The sequence below is a fragment of the Glycine max genome, chromosome 9, assembly GCF_000004515.6.
Source record: "Glycine max cultivar Williams 82 chromosome 9, Glycine_max_v4.0, whole genome shotgun sequence".
In the NCBI taxonomy this organism is placed as follows: Eukaryota; Viridiplantae; Streptophyta; class Magnoliopsida; order Fabales; family Fabaceae; genus Glycine; species Glycine max.
The window spans coordinates 9,601,593-9,625,520 of NC_038245.2; the positions used below are offsets into that span (position 1 = coordinate 9,601,593).

At 33.2% G+C, this 23,928-nt stretch overlaps 2 protein-coding genes and 1 long non-coding RNA gene across 3 annotated transcripts; all 3 read left to right on the forward strand.

Annotated features, from left to right (window-relative positions):
- Positions 1–299: 299 nt before the first annotated feature.
- Positions 300–11,664, forward strand: LOC100776125 (squamosa promoter-binding-like protein 1). Its single transcript, XM_003534951.5, has 10 exons — positions 300–1,486; positions 1,719–1,903; positions 3,546–4,198; positions 4,573–4,647; positions 4,739–4,846; positions 4,940–5,054; positions 5,177–5,318; positions 8,517–8,667; positions 9,305–9,940; positions 10,926–11,664. Exons 1-10 carry the CDS (start codon positions 906–908, stop codon positions 11,376–11,378), a joined length of 3,099 nt encoding a protein of 1,032 aa, XP_003534999.1. The 5' UTR covers positions 300–905; the 3' UTR covers positions 11,379–11,664.
- Positions 11,665–14,375: 2,711 nt separating this feature from the next.
- On the forward strand, positions 14,376–17,691 carry LOC100776657 (pentatricopeptide repeat-containing protein At3g06430, chloroplastic). The gene is made up of 2 exons (XM_003534952.5): positions 14,376–14,804; positions 16,253–17,691. The coding sequence occupies exons 1-2, from the start codon at positions 14,466–14,468 to the stop codon at positions 17,369–17,371; spliced, it is 1,458 nt and encodes a 485-aa protein (XP_003535000.1). The 5' UTR covers positions 14,376–14,465; the 3' UTR covers positions 17,372–17,691.
- A 1,751-nt stretch (positions 17,692–19,442) lies between these two features.
- Positions 19,443–20,723, forward strand: LOC121172747 (uncharacterized). The gene is made up of 2 exons (XR_005886303.1): positions 19,443–20,494; positions 20,602–20,723. It is a non-coding gene; the product is annotated as an uncharacterized lncRNA (long non-coding RNA).
- Positions 20,724–23,928: the final 3,205 nt, after the last annotated feature.

Consider the following 23,928-nt stretch of genomic DNA (forward strand, 5'->3'; position numbering starts at 1 on the left):
TTAATAATAAAATTATTTTATAAATTAAAAAATCAGACTAATTTATTTTATTTTTACATGCTAATATTAAATTTAAATTTAATTTTTTTATCTTCTGAGAATCATTTTTTCACTTAATAACACTTTTATTGTAAATTTTACTATTTAATCAAAGTAAAACAATGGCAACGTATGAACATAGTCAGTAGTTACCTCCCTCAGTCAGTGTGTGCATAATTGCATATTATGTTTGATACTTTTTTGACAATTTCTTGATTTCAGTTTTACCAGAGAGAGAAAAAAAGACTATATAGCCTCTAAGATTCCTTTACTATGGCATCACACACAAATTAAGAGAGAGAGGCACTGTCTCAGCACAGAAACAGCATTTTCATCACATTCGTTCCTAACCTTTTCCTAATTTTCCCTCTGTTTGAGACGCATGCTTTCTGTGGCCACCTTCTATATTATTCTTTCTCCCCCATCTCTCTCCACTTCCTATTTTGCCTCTCTTCTTCTTCTTCTTCTCTTCCTTTCAATTTCCCTTCACTTTTTGATTGCAAACTTCTTCCACCCCCTTTTCAAAACCCGTGACATTGAGCTCTTTACCCATGATAAATGATGCTGCATGTTTGGATTTTGCAATCATGGGTTGCTTCTCCATGATTTCAGGGTTGATTCTGGCATCTTTGCTGGTTTTGGGTGTGTAGCTGTTGTTTGGATCCATGTGGGCTGAGCTTGTTATTTGGTGTTTCTGGGTGGTTAAATTTAGTGTTTTTGTAGGTAGGGTTTGAAGTCTTTTATGTTTCTTTTTTCTTTTTATGTAATTTCTCCAATTGGGTGTTGTGTTCTGGTGGATTTGGAATCTGGGTGTTTGTGATTTTGCTGAATTTTATTTTTCTGGGGGTGGTTTTGAATTTTGATTCATGGAGTCTCAATTAGAGGGGAAAAACCAGTATTTGTATGGACCTGTGGTGCCTGAGATGAAGAGTGTTGGGAAGAGAAGTTTGGAGTGGGATTTGAATGATTGGAAGTGGGATGGGGATCTTTTTACTGCTAGGCAACTGAATTCAGTGCCATCAGATTGTAGGAGCCGCGAGTTATTTCCTACTGATCCTGAAATTCTTGCAACCGGCGGTGCTTCTAACAGTTTGTCTTCTGCATATGATGATGCTAACCTCGGGGAAGGAAAGAGAGAATTGGAGAAGAGGAGGAGGGGTGTTAATGACGATGGAGGGGTGGAGATGAATGATGGAGCTGGTTCTCTTAATTTGAACCTTGGGGGTCAAGTATACCCTATCATGGAAGGGGAGGAGAAAAGTGGAAAGAAGACAAAGATGACCGCGAGTACTTCGAGCCGGGCTGTTTGTCAGGTGGAAGATTGTAGGGCTGATCTTAGTAATGCGAAGGATTACCATCGCCGCCACAAAGTTTGTGATATGCATTCTAAGGCTACCCAGGCACTAGTTGGAAATGTTATGCAGAGATTCTGTCAACAGTGTAGCAGGTTTGTTAGGTTATGAAATTATAGTTTCTTGGGGAGTCATTTCGTATTTATGATCTTTTTATCATATTAACTTTTTTTAACATATATGGATGGAAAATCTGGGGGTCTGTGTTGTAAAGTTTTCAAACCTGTTACTTGTAGTTGATTGTTTAAAACCTGCTCTACGTGCATTTTTAATTTCCAGAACATTTTTTCTTTAGCAGTTGGTACAACTTGTTTAACATTATGGCAGGTTTCATGTTCTTCAAGAATTTGATGAAGGGAAGAGAAGCTGTCGTAGGCGTCTGGCAGGCCACAATAAAAGGAGGAGGAAAACACTTCCTGATGCAACTGTAGTTAATGGAGGCTCTCTGAATGAAGAAAAGGGCAGTAGCTATCTGTTAATGAGTTTGCTAAGGATACTGTCCAATATGCATTGTGAGTTTGTGTGTGTTCAGAAATTTATCTACTTGGCATTTGTCATGACCTTAATTTATTTATTTGGCTGCTTATTGGCTTATTCTTTTGTTGGTATATCCTTTGTATGAGACAAAATCTGATTATCATGATTATTGTTTTTAGAAAAAGGTGGAAGTTTCTGCATGGATGACAACTTGCTGACAGGCGTTAATTGATATCTTCGAAATTGTGATTTATGCTTTAATGCGGAAACTTTGGTACTATAAATAAATTTTCTGAAGGGGTAAAATGAAAAAACAACAACTAATTATTATCTTCAAGAAACGGTACCTATATATATAGCTAACATTATCAACTTCTGAGTTTGATGGGCATTACATGATGAATTGAATTGCCTAGTGCATTGGAACCTATTTTGGGGTATGGGGAGGGTCAAATATAAGCAGCCTAACTCTCATGAGTGGAGAGATTATTTCAGTCACTGGAACCCATGGCCACCAAGTCACATGGTAGCAACCTTGCTATTGTGCAAAAGCATAATAGATTGCGAAATAAAACTATAGTCTGAGTTTAGCTCTAATTTTCTTGTTTGATATATGAAATAAAGACAGTATATTGGATAGCAGTGGTGCAAGTAACCAAGTAGTGGTGGCAAGCAATGGAGGTTGTGGAGGTGATGGTTGTTGAAGTATTAAACCTAGGTGGCTGGAGTTGTTATATGATATGTATGTGGGATGTAGATTGCATCTTATTTATTCTTGTTTCTTGGAAATAAGATTGGTGCTTAGGTTAAGAGTTAAGAAGTGCAGTAGATAGTTGTTTTTATTTTCTAGGAATTATCATTCAGAATTAGAACTCTAATCCTGAAATTAAAAGGCATACCAATTATGAAATTTAGTACTGGCCCCAATTTAATTCTCAGGACCAATGGGATTCTTTAGGTTGGTTGTCTAATTGATTGTTTTCCTAATTCAGCTAGCTGGAATTTAATAGTATTACTTGTAAAAAAACCATAAAAATTTAATAGGCTCTCTGCACCTGAATCTCTGTATTTAGTAGTATTTTAGTATTATTGTAACTAGTACTAGTGAGTTTAGGTTCCCAACATTTATAACTTAAAGTTGAATTTGTAAAGTCTTAAAAGGTAATTCAGTGTTGAATTGCTAATGCTAACAGGGATGATTTGGAATGTGTTACCTTAAGTTATGAATATAATGTGTGGCCTGATTGTAGTAGTGACAATTTAATGATGTTAATAAGGGTTATTTAAATGAAGGACTTGCTTAGTTGCTATGATGATGTTAAGAGTCTATTTTTTTCTGATGGCATTGATAGGAAAATCATTTGTGTAATGAAAGTTAGCCCAAATTGATCATCAGAATAATGATTCACCGTACTATCATTATCATTCCATTTTTATTTTGGTTTGCCTTCCATGTTTTGGGCACGTAAATATTGGATCACTAGAAAGCTGGAAGGTTTAGGCTTCTAGTGAGTGTGTGTTCTGCTAAAATATTTATTGGAAAAGACGAAAGTTTCCCTTTGAACTTATTCTAATTATCTATGCTTCTTGGTTTTTTATGTCTATCTACTGTAATGTTGGATTTCATTATTGGCATACTTTTTTGACTCAACATATTCTACCTTCTATAAATTGCAGCAAATGGCTCGGATAATATGAGGAACCAGGATGTTCTATCACATCTTTTGAGGAACCTGGCAAGTCTGGCTGGTACAATTAATGGAAGAAATATAGTGTCTTTATTAGAGGGATCTCAAGGTTTGGTAAAAGCTGGGACATCTGGAGCTGCGCAGAATGTTCCTAACACAAATTCTGATGGCCCTGAACCATCCAGACCTTTCGATTCTTTTATCAAAATGGATGATGGTCTAATCCATCGGGACCCTCCAGAGTCTATGGTACAACGTGAGACGACTCCTGCTAATGATATGGCTAAAAAATGTATAGCTTCAGGCAGTGATGGAGTAGGAAGTTTAAAATCTCCTTCAGTACCGCAGTCCTCAAATGTACTTCTGTCAAGGGATGGCCTTCCACCCCAATCAGTTGCAGCACAGACTACAGTTGGAAGAATTGGGTTAAGTAATATTGACCTGAATAATGTATATGATGATGTACAGGATTATGTTGAGAACACGAGGAATTCTTGTCCTCCTCTGCCTTCAGGGAATGGGTCTCTTGATCATCCTTTATGGATCCAATGTGACTCTCTCAAGTCAAGTCCACCACAGACAAGTAGAAACTCAGATTCAACCTCTACCCAGTCACCATCTAGTTCTAGTGGAGAAGCTCAGGTATATTATTTTAATATTTTGGATTTATTTCCTCATTACTGTATAATTTTATAATGTTCCTATTACTTTTATGGGTAGACTATAAAGCATGCTTGGATTGGTATATTATATTTATTTGGGAAACAACCTTACAATTCATTTTTTTCATGGTTTATTTATCTGTAATCTTATCCAAATATTCATGTAGGTTTCTCGGCCATAGAAAATCCATCGAATTGGATACCTGATGTAAATTTTCGAAAAGTCATGCTTTTGTATTTGTCAACTCGAATATACATTTAATTGGTTACCATGTATAGCGTAACTTTGTTTTCTGGTGGCCTGTCAAAAGATTGTATTTATTGACATCTTATTTGTTTGCTTTCTGTTTACAGAGTCGTACAGATCGAATTGTTTTCAAACTATTTGGCAAGGCTCCAAATGATTTCCCCCATGCTCTCCGATCACAGGTACTTCATTGCTGCCTTGAAATTGCTATAAACTATTTCACTACACTGTTTTTTGAATGGTGTTTTATTTATGTTTTTCTTTGATTACCAGATCCTTAACTGGTTATCCCACAGTCCCACAGAGATAGAGAGCTATATAAGGCCAGGCTGTATCATATTGACTATATATCTCCGTCTAGAAAATTCCGCTTGGGAAGAGGTATAATTTGATATAATATCATATATAGGCTGCCTACTGGAACCATGGGAACAATACTAAATGTTGCTTATTTATTACTATTTCTTAATGCAGCTATGCTACAATCTAGAATCCAGCTTGAGAAAGCTTGCTGCGCCAAATGATTCTTTCTGGAGAACAGGATGGATATATACAAGAGTGCAGCACTCTGTAGCTTTTCTGTATAATGGTTTGCTCTCTATCACTGTGTTGTCTGCATTATTCTCAATTGATTATATTTCAATTAGCACTAAAATCTTCTATTTACTTTTGTGACTAAAATATATTTTATTTCATAAATCTCTCCTGCAGGTCAGGTGGTCTTAGATGCACCATTGCGCCTCAAAAGTCCGCAAAATTGTCAAATTTTATGCGTTAAACCACTTGCTGTTTCTGCAAGTTCAAGTGCTCAATTTGTTGTGAAAGGATTCAATTTTTTGCTGTCTAACACGAGGTAAATCTCTATATGCTTGATGATTTGAATTTGCTTAGTTTAGACTTAAGAGGTTCTTGCTCTAGATGAGAGCATAGATGGAGCCGCAGAGGCATATGTTGAGCTCTATTTACCTCAGTTATTATACTGCAGGACATACTAATTCATAAGAAGGAATTAAGAAAAAGGAAAAACATAACTTCATATGGTTGTAGATATTTTGTATGCCTTAGATCTTGCAATAGGATTAGATAGGATTTTCAAACAAAATATAACTTCATATGGTTAATGATATGCAATACTTTTCCAGGCACTGAAACAGTTTCAAAAATGGATGAGAGAGAGACACACACTTCTTAAATGTCCAGGTGTATAGTTTTTCCTAACTAGTATATCACTTGTGTGTTGTATGGTAGAATTAAATAAAAAATAACTAAAAATGTAAAACATGTTTAATTATATTTATTTAAAACTTATTGGAGAAGATATTATTATAAAAGAAATATAATGAAACATAAGATAATAACATACTTATAATGAGAAAATTATTTATCTCTCTCTCTCTCTATATATATATATGTGTGTGTGGGTGTATATAAAATGTTAAGGTCCAGTGTAAGAGTATCAATCATTAAACACAATTTTGTTAAAAAATTAGTTATTTTCTTTAGAATGAATATTTTATATACGATGTTTAATTTGAAATTTATAACCCGATCTTTGAACTACAGTTATAAACAAAATTCAAGTGATTTTCACTTCCTTTATATCCAATGTTTATTAACATTTTTTTTATCTGATACATCATGTATAAGTTAAGTAAATAAGTGTAAATTTTTATTAAAATAAAATATTTTTTTATATTTAAAAATATTTAATATTTATTTTTTAAGTAATTAAAAATATCAGACAGTGTGTATTTAACGCCTTCTAACTTAAATTCCATTTGTAAAAAAAAAAAAAACTTAAACTCCAAAAAACACAATAAAAGAAGTATGCATTATATTAATTAGATAGATTGTATCTAAATATCCAATAAACAATTTTCTCTTTTCACGTATTTAATTATTGGTGATATTTAAAACCATGGGTGGGTAATCAAAATGAATTCTATAATAATTTCACTTGATTAATTATTATAATATAATACTCCCGATTTTCTATGTGAATGATGTAAGTATGATTTTATTTGGCAATTCATTTGACGTGTTTATACTTTTAAGTAACACCTTATGAATAATTGCTATTAAAAATTGGTATTTAAGTAAATCCAATATTTATCAATAATTAGTTAAATTAACTTTTAATGTTCAAATTTTAATTTTTTGCACTGTTTTATTAAAAATAATTTTCTTCAAGTAAAATAATTCAACCATAATTAAATATTTGAAATTTTTAAAAAAATTATCTAATCATATATATACAATATAATATAAGGAGATATAAGGTTCTGCTGTAACATGGTGTATTTGGCGTCATAGGAACAAGTACATCTTTAACAACAAGGAATTTCGAGGGGAAACAGTCCTGGATAATGCGATGTTCGTCATTTGGTCGTGGCTGAAGGCACTGGAAAAGGGTTTTAATGTCCCATTCCAAGTATGGAGTAGTAATGCTAGGATGAATTTTGTAAGGGGAGGAGTGGGGTAGAAAAGCACTAGGGGGATTTTTTGTTGTGGGAACATTTTTTGAGGTTGGGGCTATCATTCAGTGATAAATCCACAGAATCTTTCTACTATACATCTCAAATGTATTTGTTAAGATTCTTTGGATTTCGTGAGGGGGGATGCCTATGGGTTGTGTATACCAGCACCACTGGTGCTATATAGATGTATCTATAGTATATATAATATATAGTTCATATTTTTTGCTGATAAAAAAAAGGTTGGCTTGGTGGTAAAGGGTGAAGAGAGGGAGGGAGGGATAGGTCGTGGGTTTGAATCCTCCCGTTAACAAAAACTAACAAACTAAACAATTAACATTTATCGAATTCAACATAGTCTTGTATATAAAAACTTCGTACCCCATTGCCCGGAGGCTCTTCGCTATGCGAAGGTATGGGGGAGGGATGTTGTACGCAGCCTTACCCTTGCATATGCAAAGAGGCTGTTTCCGGATTCGAACCCATGACCAACAAGTCACCAAGGCACAACTTTACCGCTGCACCAGGGTTCGCCCTCAAAAACTTGCTATGCGAAGGTATGGGGGAGGATGTTGTACGCAGCCTTACCCTTGCATATGCAAAGAGGCTGTTTCCGGATTCGAACCCATGACCAACAAGTCACCAAGGCACAACTTTACCACTGCACCAGGGCTCGCCCTCCAACATAGTCTTGTATATATTTAAAAAAAAACTTTGGCTTATAAAATAAAAATGTTATTAATCAAACATTCAAAATGTAAATTGAATAAATACTGTTCAATATTTTTTCATTAAAATTTGTAATAATGAGATTAAAGATAATAAAACGTATAAATATTGTGTTGTAATGGAAAATTATATCAATTATTTAAGGAATGTTATGATTTCTTTTATAACATTCATTATGTATGCCATAATTTTTATTATTTTATCATCTAATTTAATAATATTTTTGAATTTATTGCTAAAAAGATTGAAGAAAATAATATATCTAATTTATATATTTGATGAAAATGGAAAAAAAGAAATACTAATATTTATTATGTGATTAATATTTGTTTTAATGTAAGGTAAGTATCTTTTTGAATTCTTAAATTGTCTTTTTAGTCTTTTAAATATGTATTTAATTTTGTTATACAAATAAATAAATATAACTATTATTGATTGATTGTTCAAGCAACATGTAATCCTGAATAAATTTTAGAAAATAACTTTTCACATTTTTTGAAGTATATATATTTTGAGAGAAGAAAAAAATGGAAGAAAAAACATAATAAATTTAATGGGTAATTTGGTGAAAAGAAAGAAAGAGATAAACATGAAGTATTTAAGAAAGAGGTAAAAAGTAATAAATATAGTAGATATTGGCTTTGAAAATTTAAGTGTTAATGATACAATTGAAGAATATATCAGTTCTTGCCAAATGGAACTGTCAAAATCCACATGGCAAAAGATTAGAGACCATGCTAGACAATTTCTCTTGTATATTCATAGAATTGGGAAGGGAAGAAGATCCATGTTCTGGATTTTGTTTACTGCAATTGGACCAGAAGTTAATCCATTCCTTTTGATTTCAGGTTGCTCTGTGCACTTGAAGGGAAGTATCTGGTACAAGATAGTTGTTATGATTTGATTGACAGTGCTGATGCAGTCAATGGACATCAAGAGCTTCAGCATCTCAGTTTCTCTTGTCATGTACCGAATGTGACTGGAAGAGGGTTTATTGAGGTGGTATCTACTCATGGTCATAATTATTTTTGAAAATATGTTTTTTGCGCTGGCATTCCTTTCAGCAAAGTTCACAAAGTAATTTTTCTTTTCTTCAATATGAACTTCTTTAGCCTAGCTGAAGCTCAGAAAGAAATGGAGCATACTTTTTGATATTTCATTAATTTTTCTCAGTGATTGGATCTATAGTATATACTGTTGTTGACGCCTGGCATTTGGTAACTTTAATAAACTTTGAAAGTCCTGTATAGTTTTAGGTTCTGTTATGAAGTATGAACTGTTGAAAACCATTCAATAAATGAGAGTGAGTCCTAAATTGACATCACCTCTCCACTTTTCCTGTCTCGAGACATTGATTAATATGTAATTTTGTGGCTTTTTCTTAGGCATGACTAGTTATGTTAAAGAGATGCTTTATTCCTGTTGCGAAACTATAAATTTTCAAATCATTTAGAAAATGGTTTAACAAATGGCTGAATGGAGGCAAGTAACCTATCCATACCATACCAAGCATGGAGATTGATGATTTCTGAAGTTGAAGCATAGAATTGTCAAGAGTTAGAATCACATAAAAGATATTCTGCCCAAATCAGATATAAGTTATATTTGCATATCTGATTTGATAATCTTTACTCAGGTGGAAGACAATGGTCTTAGCAGCTGTTCCTTTCCATTCATAGTGGCAGAGCAAGAAATTTGTTTAGAGATCTGTACGCTAGACAATGTCATTGAGGCAGCAGAGATGGCTGATGACAACCAGATAAAAACTAACCTAATGGAAGAAAAGACTCAAGCATTGTATTTCATACAAGAAATGGGTTGGCTCCTTCATAGAAGTCGTGTGAAAGTTAGGCTAGGTCCCATGGCACCTGTCCAAGATCGCTTCCATTTTAATCGGTTCATATGGCTTGTTGGCTTCTCTATGGACCATGACTGGTGTGCTGTGATGAAAAAGCTCTTGAACATTATCTTTGAGGGCACTGTTGATACTGGAGATCATGCCTCTGTTGAGTTAGCTTTGTTAGAGATGGGTCTTCTACACAAAGCTGTAAAAAGAAATTGTCGGCCTATGGTGGAAATACTATTAAAATTTGTGCCAGTTAAAGCTTCAGATGGTGGAGACAGTAATGAGAAGCAAGTCAACAAGTCCCCTGACAGATTCATATTCAGACCTGATACTGTTGGGCCTGTTGGGTTGACTCCCCTTCATGTTGCAGCAAGTATGCATGGTTCGGAGAATGTATTGGATGCATTAACTGATGATCCAGGAATGGTAATTCCCTTCCTTCTCTTCTGTGTGCATCATATATATTTTTTAACTGTACCTACTACCTTGTGTTTGATTGGGGGTGGGGGGAAATGGAGGGGAGGGATGAGGAGAGATTTTTATAAAATTTAATTGTTTAGTTCAATTTATAGGAGGGGAGGGATGAGGAGAGATTTTTATAAAATTTAATTGTTTATTTCATTTTTTAAGAGGGGAGGGGAGCAGAATCCCTTCACATCCAATTTTTGCTTGCCTCTAATATTGGGGGGATTTGGAGGGAAAAGGAGGGGATTTAAAACATTTCAGGTGTATTGACTAAAATATCCCTACTTATGTTTTGAAATCCAAAATTATATTCATTTACGGAACATTAGGTAAGCATAAGATTAATTGCTTATTTAATAAGAGAGCTTATTTTGATAAGTTTCACCATGAAATTTATTGAAATGGGTTAAAAAAAAGAATTGAGAAGGGTCATAAACCACTTTTATAAGCTTCTAAATGCCTATTTGGTGCTCAGGATAAGATAAGCTCAAATATGCTCCAAGTTCTTCCAAACACCCCTTAGACGGACGTTTGGTATAAGGAAAGATTTTTTTATATCTGAAAATCATAAATTCTGAGAATCATTGATTCTTAAAAATGACTATAATCTATTTGATTGGTCATAAAAGTAACGTGGTACTTTTACTGCAGTAATGTTTTTTTTTTCAATGTTAGATTCACACTTCCGCGGGAACAGTTTTGTGAGAAAGATTAAAGATAGCTAAAAAATTCTCAAGGAACAATGTTTTAATACTTAAAAAAAAGTCAAGTATGGGAAACAAACTTTCCCGTTGTTCTTTTAATACATAAAAGCACTCTCCCTGTTCCCCATTTTTCATTTTCTTGAGCAAGCTCCTGTGCAAGATTCAGTCAATTGACTATTAACTAATTTACATGTGGCTGGAATTAGTATAAAATATTTTACTCCTATGTTTTCCATGTTCAGGTGGGAACTGAGGCATGGAAAAGTGCTCAGGATGCTACAGGTTTGACCCCCTATGACTATGCATCCATGCGGGGCTACTACTCTTACATTCAACTTGTCCAGAGTAAAACAAGCAACACATGCAAAAGCCAACACGTGCTTGATATCCCAGGCACCCTTGTAGATAGTAACACAAAGCAGAAGCAATCAGATAGGCACAGATCATCAAAAGTTTCAAGTTTGCAGACTGAGAAGATTGAAACAACAGCAATGCCACGTCGTTGTGGGCTATGCCAGCAAAAGCTGGCGTACGGTGGCATGAGAAGGGCACTGGTTTATAGGCCAGCAATGCTGTCAATGGTGGCCATTGCAGCCGTGTGTGTCTGTGTGGCTTTGCTCTTCAAAAGTTCACCCAAAGTTTACTATGTATTCCAGCCATTCAGCTGGGAATCATTGGAGTATGGGTCAATCTAATGTTGTATATCAGGTATTCTTTGCAGTAGGCATGCACTTTTGTTTTTTGGAGTGTGAAAGTCTTAGTTCTGAGTATATACATCTGTGATAGTAGCTGTCATCAAAATATGTAGGGAAGGTTTGTTTACCTTCACTTCAGATGTTCAGCATAAAATGCTCACTGTGCTATCTATCAAATATTAGGTAGATGGTGCTATTAGTTCACGTATATGCAAAGATAATAGGAGCTTGCCGGTATTTAGAAGGGTACTTTGTATCAATCAATAATTATATAAGATTTACTACAGGTGAGTATGCTTTGATGTTATCTTATTTATTGATGTTATTATGAAAATTATATAAGCAACTAAATGTAGTTGACTAGTAACAAGAGAATTATGTAACTTGCAGGGGACTTCATATTGAATTTGGGTTTCATTATGTACACCTGTTGTTTTCAACCATTGGTTTATGTATGAAGCTTTATGTAATTTTTTTTCTATCTTGAATATTGTGAATTGGGATTCTCATTACTTATCCAGTTATCCCACATATTTTCCTCCTTGCTTATCTATTTATAATGAAGGATTATAATCTCAATATCTTGCATTCAAAATTTGTCAAAATCACTAGTTTTGGACGTGAGTGTTATAGCAATAAAATACAATACAGTAGTGATACTTGGAGGGAGCTTGACCACTCAATTCAGAGACTCAGTCATGGATGTAAGAGTTATAGATAATACAATAAAAATAAAGTGATACCTGGGATGAACTTGACTAACTCAACACAAAGAATTGGTCCTTGATGTAAGTTGAAAGGGTAGCAAAGAGCAAACTTCAGGATAGAATTTTAAGGATTAAGTGGAAGCAATTGAAAGGAGCAAAACAACGGAGTTTCAAGGAAGAGTTATGAATGAAGGGTCTTCAAAGACACAACGAAGTGCAAATGATATGTAGGACACTAGGACTCTCGGGGGAGTGAAGACTAAGAACCTAAGGATGAAGACGGGGATACAAGTGTGCAAAAATAAAGTTAAAGTTAAAAGGGAACTTTTATTACGCATGGTCCTTGTGTTAGAAATAAGAATGCTTAAAAAATGGGACAATATGTGGTAGGTAAGAAAGATACCAAGAAGGTGGTATAAAGCCTTAGGCACCAAAAATGGAGAGGTATCTACAGGCTTTCTATAAAGAGAAATCAAGTGAAGTGTTTTAATGACAACTTTTTCCATGGTTACCTTTTCTTTCTCTTTATTCACCTCAGCCTAAAACAAATAAAACAATATATTAGGGCTTCCTTTTATCTTTGTTTTCTTAATAAACAATTGCATCTACTCGTAATATCACTTCTTTTTTTTTTTTTGGCAAAACCAAGGTAGGCATCTCTTGAAGAACCAATGGTAAAGCAGCTCCAAGGTTAAAAACGGTTAAGTCTTAGTTATAAAACAAGATATTAAAAGAAAAATAGAAAACTACTCTTTAGGAGGACTCTCTTTCATCCAATTACCTTTTTCTGATAAAGAAGCGAATGTTGAGTTTAGCATGGGTGAACTGAAGGAAGGACAAGCATACTCATCTAGCAGCCACCATCAACTCACAGTAGAAATCTGTTCACTGTTGGATCATGCTTAAATTTGATCAGCAGGTTCATCAGACTACATTCTTGGTTTTCAACGGTAGGATTAGTGTTTAGTTAGAGGTCTGGAGTGCCAGATAAATTGTTCACAGGAGCAACAATGTTTTTGCGTGTTGATCTTCTTACTTTTCTCATTTGTAAACGATGGTGCTCTGTTATTTTGGTTGTTCTATGAACTTGTTAGAAACTCTTTTTGTACCCTTATATATCATAGTGAAATGATTTTTTTTTTTGTCTTGATGACATGTGGTTTTTATCGTTACATTGAAAAGTTTTTCACTTGGAAAATCTTAATGTTGCATGCATTTTTGTTTTCTATTTTTTGTTATATTGTTTAGTGCTTCTGGTACGTTCTAGCAAATTGGAAGGAAATTTATTCCACTGCATATTGCTTTGTCACTGTGTTCCTATCACTTAGTTGGCATTCCTCCCATCACTAATGATGGTGAAATTAATTGTTTTCAAGAATAAATTAATCATATTTTCTTCTTAGAGATTAATTTTTCACATGATAAACATGAAATAACGTTTGAATTTATTATTTACAAAAAATATTCATATTTAATAGTTAATATAACATATTTTTGTACCACTGATAAAATATTCACAAGTCAAATTTTTTTAATGACTTAATTCCATTGAAGAATTTGTTTGACCATTTAATAAAATCTTATCTCTTAATTACGTTTTCTTTTTTATCTACAAGATAAAAATTTAAAACTTTACTTAAAAAATTCAAGTTCAATTTCACTCAAATCAACAGAATTAATGACATGATAATATTTTTTTTATTTGACTAATTTCTTTTCACCTTTATAAATATAAAAATATTTAAAATTTATTCTTGTAAAACTTTTATTATGTTTTTTTTCTCACAAAATTAAAATATTTTTTTTCCTGGACGTAGATTCGGAAAAATCTAACATCATAATATTTATATTTAGTACATGAAAATATCTTAAACAAGATTTGATTGTCTAAAGAAAAATATTTGTGATGAAAGAGTAAAAATATATAAAGATGTGTTTTATTGTTTTACTAAATGTCAAGATATGTTAACTAAATTTAAACTATCATATTATTGAAAATTATTAACCTAAGTAATAATAATTACTCTAATGGTCATATGATATCTAGAATGATACTTTAATTTGTTGTGTTGAGGTATAGAATGTCATTTATTTTTTAGTAAATTTTATCCTAACTTTTTATATTTTTTTTTATAAATTTTATTCTCAATTTTATGCTTATAAATAGATAAACGTGTGAAGTAAAATTTATAAATTTTTAAAAAATTGAAAATAAAATATGTCAAATTAAAAAATTAAGAATAAAATTTGTCAAAAATAAAAGAGATTGAGGACAAAGAATATAATAAAATCAAATGGTTTGGACACAGTTCAAACTTCAAAGGAACAATCTTGCTTACTCCACAAGAGCTCTAGTTATCTGTCCTCTGACTCTGTTTCCATGGCTTCAATGTCCCTCTCACTTTCTTGTTCCATTCTTCCATCTCCCATTCTCCACACCAAACCCAAACCCAACACCAACCTCACAACCCTCGTCTCAGTTTCAGCGTCGAAAACCTCTGTCTCTGCATCTTCTACCCGAAAACCCGCTCCGGCACCGAAGCCCCCGAAAGTAAGAGAATTTCCCCAAACATTGTTTTTTGAGAATCTGGAAAAGACACGAATTAAGAAGAAGAAAAAGATGAAGGAGGAAACGAAGAGTGGTAAGGCTTGGGTCCACTCTCTCCCCGAAGTCTTATCCTATCGAATTCACAAGAGGCACTGGAGCATAGCCCTTGAGGTATGTCATTACCACCTTCTGCTTCAAAAAAAATTACCCTTTTCTTTTTTTAGGCTGAGAAACTTCTGTTTGTATAACTGTGCTTGTTAATTGAATGTTTGAATTTTGATATTCTTATGTTCAATTAATTGAAGATGATTTCATTTCGGTACTGCAGTAGTATGGCACTACTGCCTTTATTAGTTTTTAGGGTAAATAGCCAAATTAGTTCCCCAAAGTGTGTTGCGATGATAAATTCGTCCTGAAAGATGAAAAATATAAATTTTGAATGTACAAAAAGTGTGACAAATTAGTCTTAAGTTAAATTTGTAAGACCATTTTATCATTAAGTTTTAATGTTCAAATATCAATTTAACAATAAGTTGTATTTTTTGATGACCAATTTGCATTAAGTTGTAAAGTTTAAGGACCAATTTGTCATCAAATTATCTGTAGGATTAATTTATCGCACTTTTTGTACAATCAAATATTAAATTTGAATTTTTTTATCTTTCACGGACTAATTTGTTAGTGTCTTACACTTTTAAGAACAAATTTAATTATTTATCCTAATTTTAAAGTTAGAAAATTATCCATAGTTGTCATATACACCTAGAGGAAGAGAGAAGTGTAGATGCGATGTGATAGGGAACATGATGTGACAAAATGACATAGATAAAAAAAAATAAGAGGTGTTAATAGATGGTTTGCATTGTAGCAAATATCCATATATCTTTACTCTTAAGTATTAACAAGACTCAGATGCAATACCATAGGTACTGTTGGTGGTGTTCTTCAATCAAAATTGGAGTTTCACTTCAATATTAACAAAAGATTCCGTTAAATGTCATCATGTATTACCGAGTGAAACTCCCAATTTCATTGGAGAACAACACCAAGTACTTTATAGTATTGCGTTTGAGTTTTGTCCTTTTTGTATCCCTTTTCTCCTTTATTACTGAGTTAATTGAAAAGAAAACTTTAAATATATTTCAGTTCTCTTGCAGTTTCTGCAATTTTTTGTTGTTGGTTTTGTTTATCATAATTTTAATTTTTTTTATGGTTAGTTTCACCATTCAATGATGTTGTGAAATGCATCTAAATATACCAGTGGCGACTCTAAGATGCCATGTAATGTGACATATTTAGATGTATGCTACCTCATAATTGAGACCATTTGGCATTTTCAAATCTTAAAATTTATAGAGTAAATCCAATAAAAAAATGTGCAGGAGCTAAAACCAAGATTTTTGTTTTATTCCGAAGGATTGTGATTTGTGACTGGTCTACAAAAATTCCAACGTATGGGCAGCAAGACCACAGTCCACGCCTGTTGTTGGATTAAATTTAAAACGTTATTTACTAGAGTTTAGATCAAATTTCAATAGTTGTGTATAGCTCTTGGAGTACATAAGAATATCTTCCGTTCTTATGAGTATTATACTCAAATTAGTATTTTGTATGCACAGTTATTTGACATGCTTAGAGAGCAACCCTATTACCAACCAAGGGAAGATACTTACATGAAACTCATTGTGTTGCTTGGAAAATCCAGTCAACCGCTTCGTGCCCATGAGCTGTTTAACTCTATACACGAAGATGGTTGTGGAAGTACTGAACTTTACACAGCCTTAATTGCAGCATTTTGCCAGAACAACCTGGTTGATGAGGCGTTGTCAATTCTTGATGAGATGATGAACCTCCCCAGTTGCCAGCCTGATATTTTCACTTACAGTACCTTGATAAAAGCTCTTGTGGATTCTTTAAAATTTGAAATGGTAGAGTTGCTGTTTGATAAAATGGCTAAAAGATCTATTGTGCCAAACACTTACACCCAGAACCTCATCCTGAGTGGTTATGGTAAGGCTGGGAGGTTTGATCAGATGGAGAAAATAGTGTCAAGTATGATGGAGGGCACTACTTGCAAGCCTGATGTTTGGACAATGAACACAGTCATCAGTGTCTTTGGTGATAAGGGTCAGATTGATATAATGGAGAAATGGTATGACAAATTTTGTAGTTTTGGGATACAACCTCAAAGGAGCACGTTTAATATTTTAATTGCAGCTTATGGTAGTAAAAGAATGTATGACAAAATGTCATCAGTTATGCAGTGTATGCGCAGGGTAAAATGTCCATGGACAACCTCAACTTATAACAACGTGATTGAGGCATTTGCGGCTGTTGGTGATGCTGAAAACATGGAACGTGCATTTGATCAAATGTATGCTGAGGGTTTGAAAGCAGATACTAAGACTTTCTGCTTTCTTATTAATGGCTATGCTAATGCAGGTATCTTCCATAAAGTAATCAGCAGTGTTAGTTTGGCTGAGAAGCTTCAGATACGTGTGAATACATCCTTTTACAATGCAATCATATCTGCATGTGCAAAGGACGATGCTTTGACGGAAATGGAAAGATTTTTCAAGCATATGAAAGAAAAAGAATGTCATCCAGATAACACAACATACTCTGTCATGATTGAAGCATACAGAAAAGAAGGTATGAATGACAAAATACACTATTTGGAGCAGGAAAAACGGATGATGATGTCTGATGACAAAAAATTGAATGAGACTGGGGACTGAGGCGGAAATCCTTGGTTGAGTTGTTGTTTAGAAGCCAGGCTGCTAATTCATCTGCCTCTCCTCCATCCTTTTGAAGTAGAGGTTGAGAGTTTTTTAATTTGATGTGAAAGAATCAACCAGTTGGGTAGTCATGCTTCTTTTTTTCACAATGAGTGATGACTCCTACCTAATTTGATGTAGGTTTATAGTAAATATAGCCGGTATCATTTTGTGTTTTGATGCCGATATATGTATGGTTCTTCTGATATGCAATGGAATCTTGAACACCTGAAAATGACAATAAAGTTTTGGTGACGATGAAATTTCTTTTGAAAGCAAAAGCATACATTTGACAACGAATAGAATAATCAAAGGTTTTTTTTTTATTCTTGAATTTCGGTTCACTTTTTGCATCAGTAGAAGGCTATGAAATTCCTGCATTTTGATATATATTTGTTCCCCTTATGATGAATCTAGTAGAAAATTTGTTCTACAGAAACTCTTCGAATGTTATTGTATTGTTTTTAGGTTGGGGTTGTATTTGGCATATTACACTGATAGTTAACCTAGATTATTATTTATTAGTATTTATATGCAAATTCATGCTCTGAAATGAGTTGCTTTTGTTCAACATATAGTCTAACTAGTTCCAGAAATATTTAAGCCTGCATAAATCAAATCAGTGTCTAACAGATTCTCAACCAATTATCAATACAGCATCTGAACTGTTTCAACCATGCAATCCAATAATAACGCATTTTCAGCAGGTTAGTGAGAATTAGCTAATGGCCAGATATGAAACCTAAGGTCAAAATTTGATCACAAGAAACACATTTTCATTTGCATGCAAACTTATCATATTTTTATGCAGTATCGATTTGGTTCGTCAATCCAAATATCACAGCTACATCTGTTAGGAATTTTATAATTCCTAATTAATTAATATGGACTACATATTATATTATAACATTTATATTAGTTATTTACATTTAAATGAGTTTAATATAAAGTGATCTATTTAAGTGAGTCCATTAGATTGTCAACATAAAATTGATATGGGTTTAATGAGCGAAAACTAGTTTGGCCCATTAGAGGATAATGAGAATCCTAATAGGTTTAAAACATAAGACATGATTATGGTCTCCAATACACCAAATTAATAAATAGTTTCTCCTCTCCCATCTGAAGAGAAAATGAAGGTCCCATAAGGAAGAAGGTGATTTGGTTGAGGAAGGTCATTAAACCAATTGTTACCACTGTCAGATTCCACTGCATGTTAATCAAGTTCTATGGATTCCGGTATTCCTTAAAACCTCTTGATAATCTGACATAATGTGTTATGGTGCTCATTTAGTATTTTATAAGATTTATTGAAAATAATCAATAAGTGGTATCAGAGCCACCATTACTATTAGATTATTAGGATTTAAAGTTATGTTTGATATGTATTATATCTGGATCCTTTTAGTTATATGAACCCTAATTTTATTTTGGGAAGAAACTATTTTGATCAATAAAATTGTAAAACCCCTAAATTTATGTGTTATGGCCATAAAGTTTTTCTCCTCTTTATAATTAATAAAAGGCCTCTGCATTTGATTTACGGGGTTGTACAATTTTTTTTGTTTGTGTTGCGTTTGCTGACATATTATTCTATTTGGAATAAAGGTTCTACGTATCTGATGTTGACATTTAGTATGTGGCACAATTTCATAAATATATATATTTTTTTGTTTATATGAATCAGTAATAAGACAATTCTTATATAAATAATTTATTATTTATTTTCCAACTGTTTTTTTTTAATGAATCGGTGATAGGAAAATAATTTATGTTATTCATGTGGTTAGTATAAATTTGTGATAGTACCGTTGTATGTTTGTTTCGGATGCGTAATTAGTTTATCATGATGTTGTTTTCAAACACTTACTGCTATCATAATTGGGTGCAAATTTAACCATTACGGATCCTTTTCATTTATTTGTGTGTCCTGTAATTTTAATTAAATTGATTGAACCATTATGTTGCCAAAGTAACCTCTATTGTGTAAATTAATTTAATTAAATTGCATGGATGTTAGTATGAAATTATTTATGCGAATTGTGATCAGCCCAAAGGAAGCCAAATAATAACATACCTGCAATGATAAATATGTGACAATTATAATTTTTTTTTTGTGAATAATAGTTGGTACTAATTACAAATTAATTTCTGTCCAAAGACTAGAATTAAGTTGTGCTGGGTATCTTGTGATGGATCTGTTATGGGAAATATTTGCATGTCTTGTTATATAGATACTTTATATGACTTGCTTGATTATTTGTGAACATGTTATTATTTTTGTTCTCTCTTTAGTTAATATTATCAGTGCTGCAAATGTTGCCCAAGTGAATTCTATCCCAATGTTGAATGGGACAAATTTTAAGGTCTGAAAGGAAACCGTAGAAATTGTTCTTGGTTGTATGGATTTAGACTTGACACTGAGGACGGAATGACCCATTTCCATTCCGGAAACCTCTAATGAGGTAAAAATTGAGAAGTGAGATCGGTCCAACCGAATGTGCCTTATGATCATGAAGCGCTCTATTCTAGAAGCGTTTCAGAGCTCTATTTCTGAGGCTCAAAGTGCAAAGAAATTCATTGAGGAAATTTAGCAATACTTTGCCAAAAATGAAAAGGCAGAGACGAGTAACCTTTTGGCTAAACTCAACTTCATGAAGTATAAAGGCAAAGGAAACATAAGGGAGTACATTATGGAGATGTCCAATCTCGCATCAAAACTCAAGCCACTTAAGTTAAAGTTTGGTGAAGACCTGCTCGTGCACTTGGTTTTGATCTCGCTTCCTGCACACTTTGGACAATTCAAAGTGAGTCATAACACTCAGAAGGACAAATGGTCCCTCAATGAACTTATATCTCACTGTGTGCAAGAGGAGGAGAGGCTGCAGAGAGATAGGACTGAAAGTGCTCACTTGACTTTGACCTCTCAGAATAAGAAAAGGAAGAAGACTAAGGGTGCTGCGGAAGGGATTTCTCAGCAAAAGAAACAAAATAAGAATGAAGAATTTACCTGTTACTTCTGCAAGAAGTCGGGACACATGAAGAAAGAGTGTTCCAAGTATGCCACATGACATGTGAAGAAAGGTAAATTTCTTACTCTAGTTTGTTCAGAAGTTAATTTGGCTTTTGTACCTAAAGATACTTGGTGAATATATTCTGGTGCTACTACTCACATAAGTATGACTATGCAGGGTTGCCTATGGAGCCAACTACCAAGTAATGATGAAAGATTCATCTTTGTGGGTGATGGCAAGAAGGTTGCAGTGGAAGTTATTGGAACTTTTAGATTACAGTTAAAAATTGGATTTTATTTGAATTTATTTAAGACTTTTGTTGTACCGTCTTTTAGACGAAATTTGATTTCTATTTTGGACAAATTTGGATTTTCTTGTTCATTTGAAAATAATAAAGTTAGTCTATACCAAAATTTAAATATGGTTGATTTTGGTTCTTTAATCGATAATCTTTACATGTTTGATGTTATTAGTTCCTATAATGAAATACTGCAAATAAGTTCACATGGTAGAAAACGAAAATTGAATATGAATTTAGCCACCTTATGGAATAAGCATTTGGGTCATATCTCTAAACAAAGAATTCAGAGACTTGTGTTGGATGAAATTCTTGACCCTTTGAATTTATCAGACTGGGGTCTGTATTGAATGTATAAAGGGAAAATGAACAAACATAAGGAAATTAGGTGTCGAAAGAGCTAAAGACGTCTTAGAACTAGTGCATACAGACATTTGTTGTCCTTTTCCTACAACTTCTTGGAATGAACAACAATATTTCATTACGTTCATAGATTACTACTCTAGATACAGTTACCTATATTTGATACATGAGAAATTCCAATACCTAGACGTTTTAAAGACTTTCAAGGCTGAGGTTGAACTTCAACTTGGAAAGAAAATTAAGACTGTCAAATCTGATCGTGGTGGTGAGTACTATGGCAGATATGATGGATCAGGAGAACAACGTCTAGGACCTTTTGCACTTTTCCTCAAGAGTGTGAAATTTTTCTACAATACACTATGCCAGACAAACCTAGCATGAATGGTGTAGCAGAACGAAGAAACCGAACTCTTACGGATATGGTGAGAAGTATGATTAGTCATTCCTCTTTACCAAAGTCACTTTGGGGAGAAGCCTTAAAGACCACAGTTTACATCCTTAATAGGGTGCCAAGTAAAGCAGTTAACAAAATCCCTTATGAACTTTGGACAGGTAAAAGGCCAAGCATTAAACATTTTCACATTTGAGGTTGTCCAGCTGAGGCACGACCTTATAGGCCATATGAAAGAAAGCTGGACTCAAGAACAATTAGCTGTTATTTTGTTGGCTATGCTAAACGCTCTCGGGGCTATAAATTTTACAATCCCACCTTAAGATCCTTTTTCGAGACGGGAAATGCGAGATTTCTTGAGGAAATTGAGTTTGGGAAGGAAGAGAACATAAGAAATGTTGTCTTTGAGGAAGAACCTGCTATTTACAGTGATCAAATCCTCGTACCTATTACTGTTCAAGACACAACTCCAGTAATAGAAGACAATGTTCAAACTATTAACATTGTTCCAAAACAAGACAACAATGAGGTTCTCCCTCAAATACCTTTAGAGCAACCTCAACAACCTCAAGAATGATTCAAAGGGTAATATCGAAAGATATAAGACTCGTCTAGTTGCTAAAGGCTTTACTCAGAAGGAAGACATTGACTATAAATAAACCTTTTCTCCAGTATTTTTAAAAGATTCTTTTGGTTAATTTGTGTAATTTTAAGACCTCCCATTTGTTATACTAAATTGTCTTGTATTTTTTGGTTAAATTGATTGAAACAACATGTTGCCAAAGTAACCTTTGCTGCGTGAGTTAATTTGATTGAATTTACATGGATGTTGCATGGAATTATTCATGTGAATTGTGCTCGGCCCAAAGGAAGACACAATTTGACAGAATAATTACATGCTTGCAATGGTAAACATATGGTGATTATAAATAGTGTGATTTTCCATGTGAATAATGAAATGTTCAAAGACAATCATTATTTGACCGAAATAATCATCATATAAGTTTTCCATGTGAGCAATGGAGTGTCCAAAGACAATCTTTGTTTGACAAGACTTATCACCAATGTTTGATCAATGCATTGAGAGTACCACTTGCAATTAGTCTTTTTCAATCCAAAGATTGAGGATTAATGGTGCGTTAGGTATCTTGTTTGGGTCTTGAAATTTACCATAAAGATTATTTGTGCATTACATGTTTATTGTTCTCTTCTTTAATTGTTGTTGTTGTTACTACTATGATTTAAATTACTCATATGTGAATTCCAAATTTGCATATATAAAATTTGGAGTTTGAAATTATTTTTGTGGGAGTCCTAATGTGATATATGAGTAATCTTGGTATGCAACACTAGAAAGTAGTAAAGTGCATTATGCATTAATTGAAGAGAATAAGGAACTACATGTTTTCATATCGAAAGTTTAGAAGTTTAGAGATCATTGGGTATTCTGACTTCGATTATTTCAAAATGTCTTAATAACAATCACTTCACATAAGGATTCACATTTGACCATGTTGGTAGAGTTAATATTTTGCTATGAGACATTATACTAGAATTTATGATTGAAATTATTGTAACTGACTTGCTTGTTGTCGTCAACATTAAGTAGCCATCAGGTGTTTATTGAGACAATATCTTAGCAGTCTTGTTAAGGATTCAACTAAGTAAAAGTATTTTTTTGGTTGACATAAAGTATTTGGTTATTGAATAAAGAATTTAGAAAGTACATATTTGTATAGAACATATAGGAACTCATTCCATGCTAGTTGATTCACACTAAAGGTATGACACTAAAGTTTTTTTTTTTTTTACGAGCACACTGCTCATATGAGTATAATTCCTGACAGTACCTTAGTTTAGTGGGAGTCTTACTCATGTTCTATATCTTACGGTTTACAAATATTTTGTTATTTGGATTTTCTGCAGAAATAAAGTTGATGTTTATCATTTTATTTTGAGTTTGTTTTGTGTGCAATGTTTGTATTGCATTTTGGATTGATCTCTATAAAGAATAAAGTTTGGACTGGTTGGAAATAGACATGATTAAGATCACATTGTATGTAATTTCGATGCCACTTATCCATATTTGATCTATGTCATCGAGTATGAATAACAGTGGTGATCATTGTGGCTTAGTCAAGTTAAATTGTAATGAAAACTACAGTGATTTCCTGTTGCTATATGAGATGAACCAGATTGTATAAAAGGAGTATAAAAGTAAATAACATACGGTTGTGTGCCTAAAAAATTTTGTGATATAAATGTCTAAGGTTAATATGATGCCTAAGTGGGAGATTGTTAAGAATTTTATAATTCTTAATTAATTAATATGGGCTACATATTATATTATAATATTTATATTAGTTATTTACATTTAAATGGGTTCAATATAAAGTGATCTATTTAAGTGAGCTCATTAGACTGACAACATAAAATTGATATGGGCTTAATG

What these genes read in the sequence shown, in the direction of transcription:
- LOC100776125 (XM_003534951.5), top strand. Translation starts at nt 906, where the DNA reads ATGGAGTCTCAATTAGAGGGGAAAAACCAGTATTTGTATGGACCTGTG. An exon ending in TTCTGTCAACAGTGTAGCAG is followed by an intron (nt 1,487 to 1,718) that starts GTTTGTTAGGTT and finishes ACATTATGGCAG; the next exon opens with GTTTCATGTTCTTCAAGAAT. An exon ending in GATACTGTCCAATATGCATT is followed by an intron (nt 1,904 to 3,545) that starts GTGAGTTTGTGT and finishes TATAAATTGCAG; the next exon opens with CAAATGGCTCGGATAATATG.
- LOC100776657 (XM_003534952.5), top strand. Translation starts at nt 14,466, where the DNA reads ATGGCTTCAATGTCCCTCTCACTTTCTTGTTCCATTCTTCCATCTCCC. An exon ending in ACTGGAGCATAGCCCTTGAG is followed by an intron (nt 14,805 to 16,252) that starts GTATGTCATTAC and finishes TTGTATGCACAG; the next exon opens with TTATTTGACATGCTTAGAGA.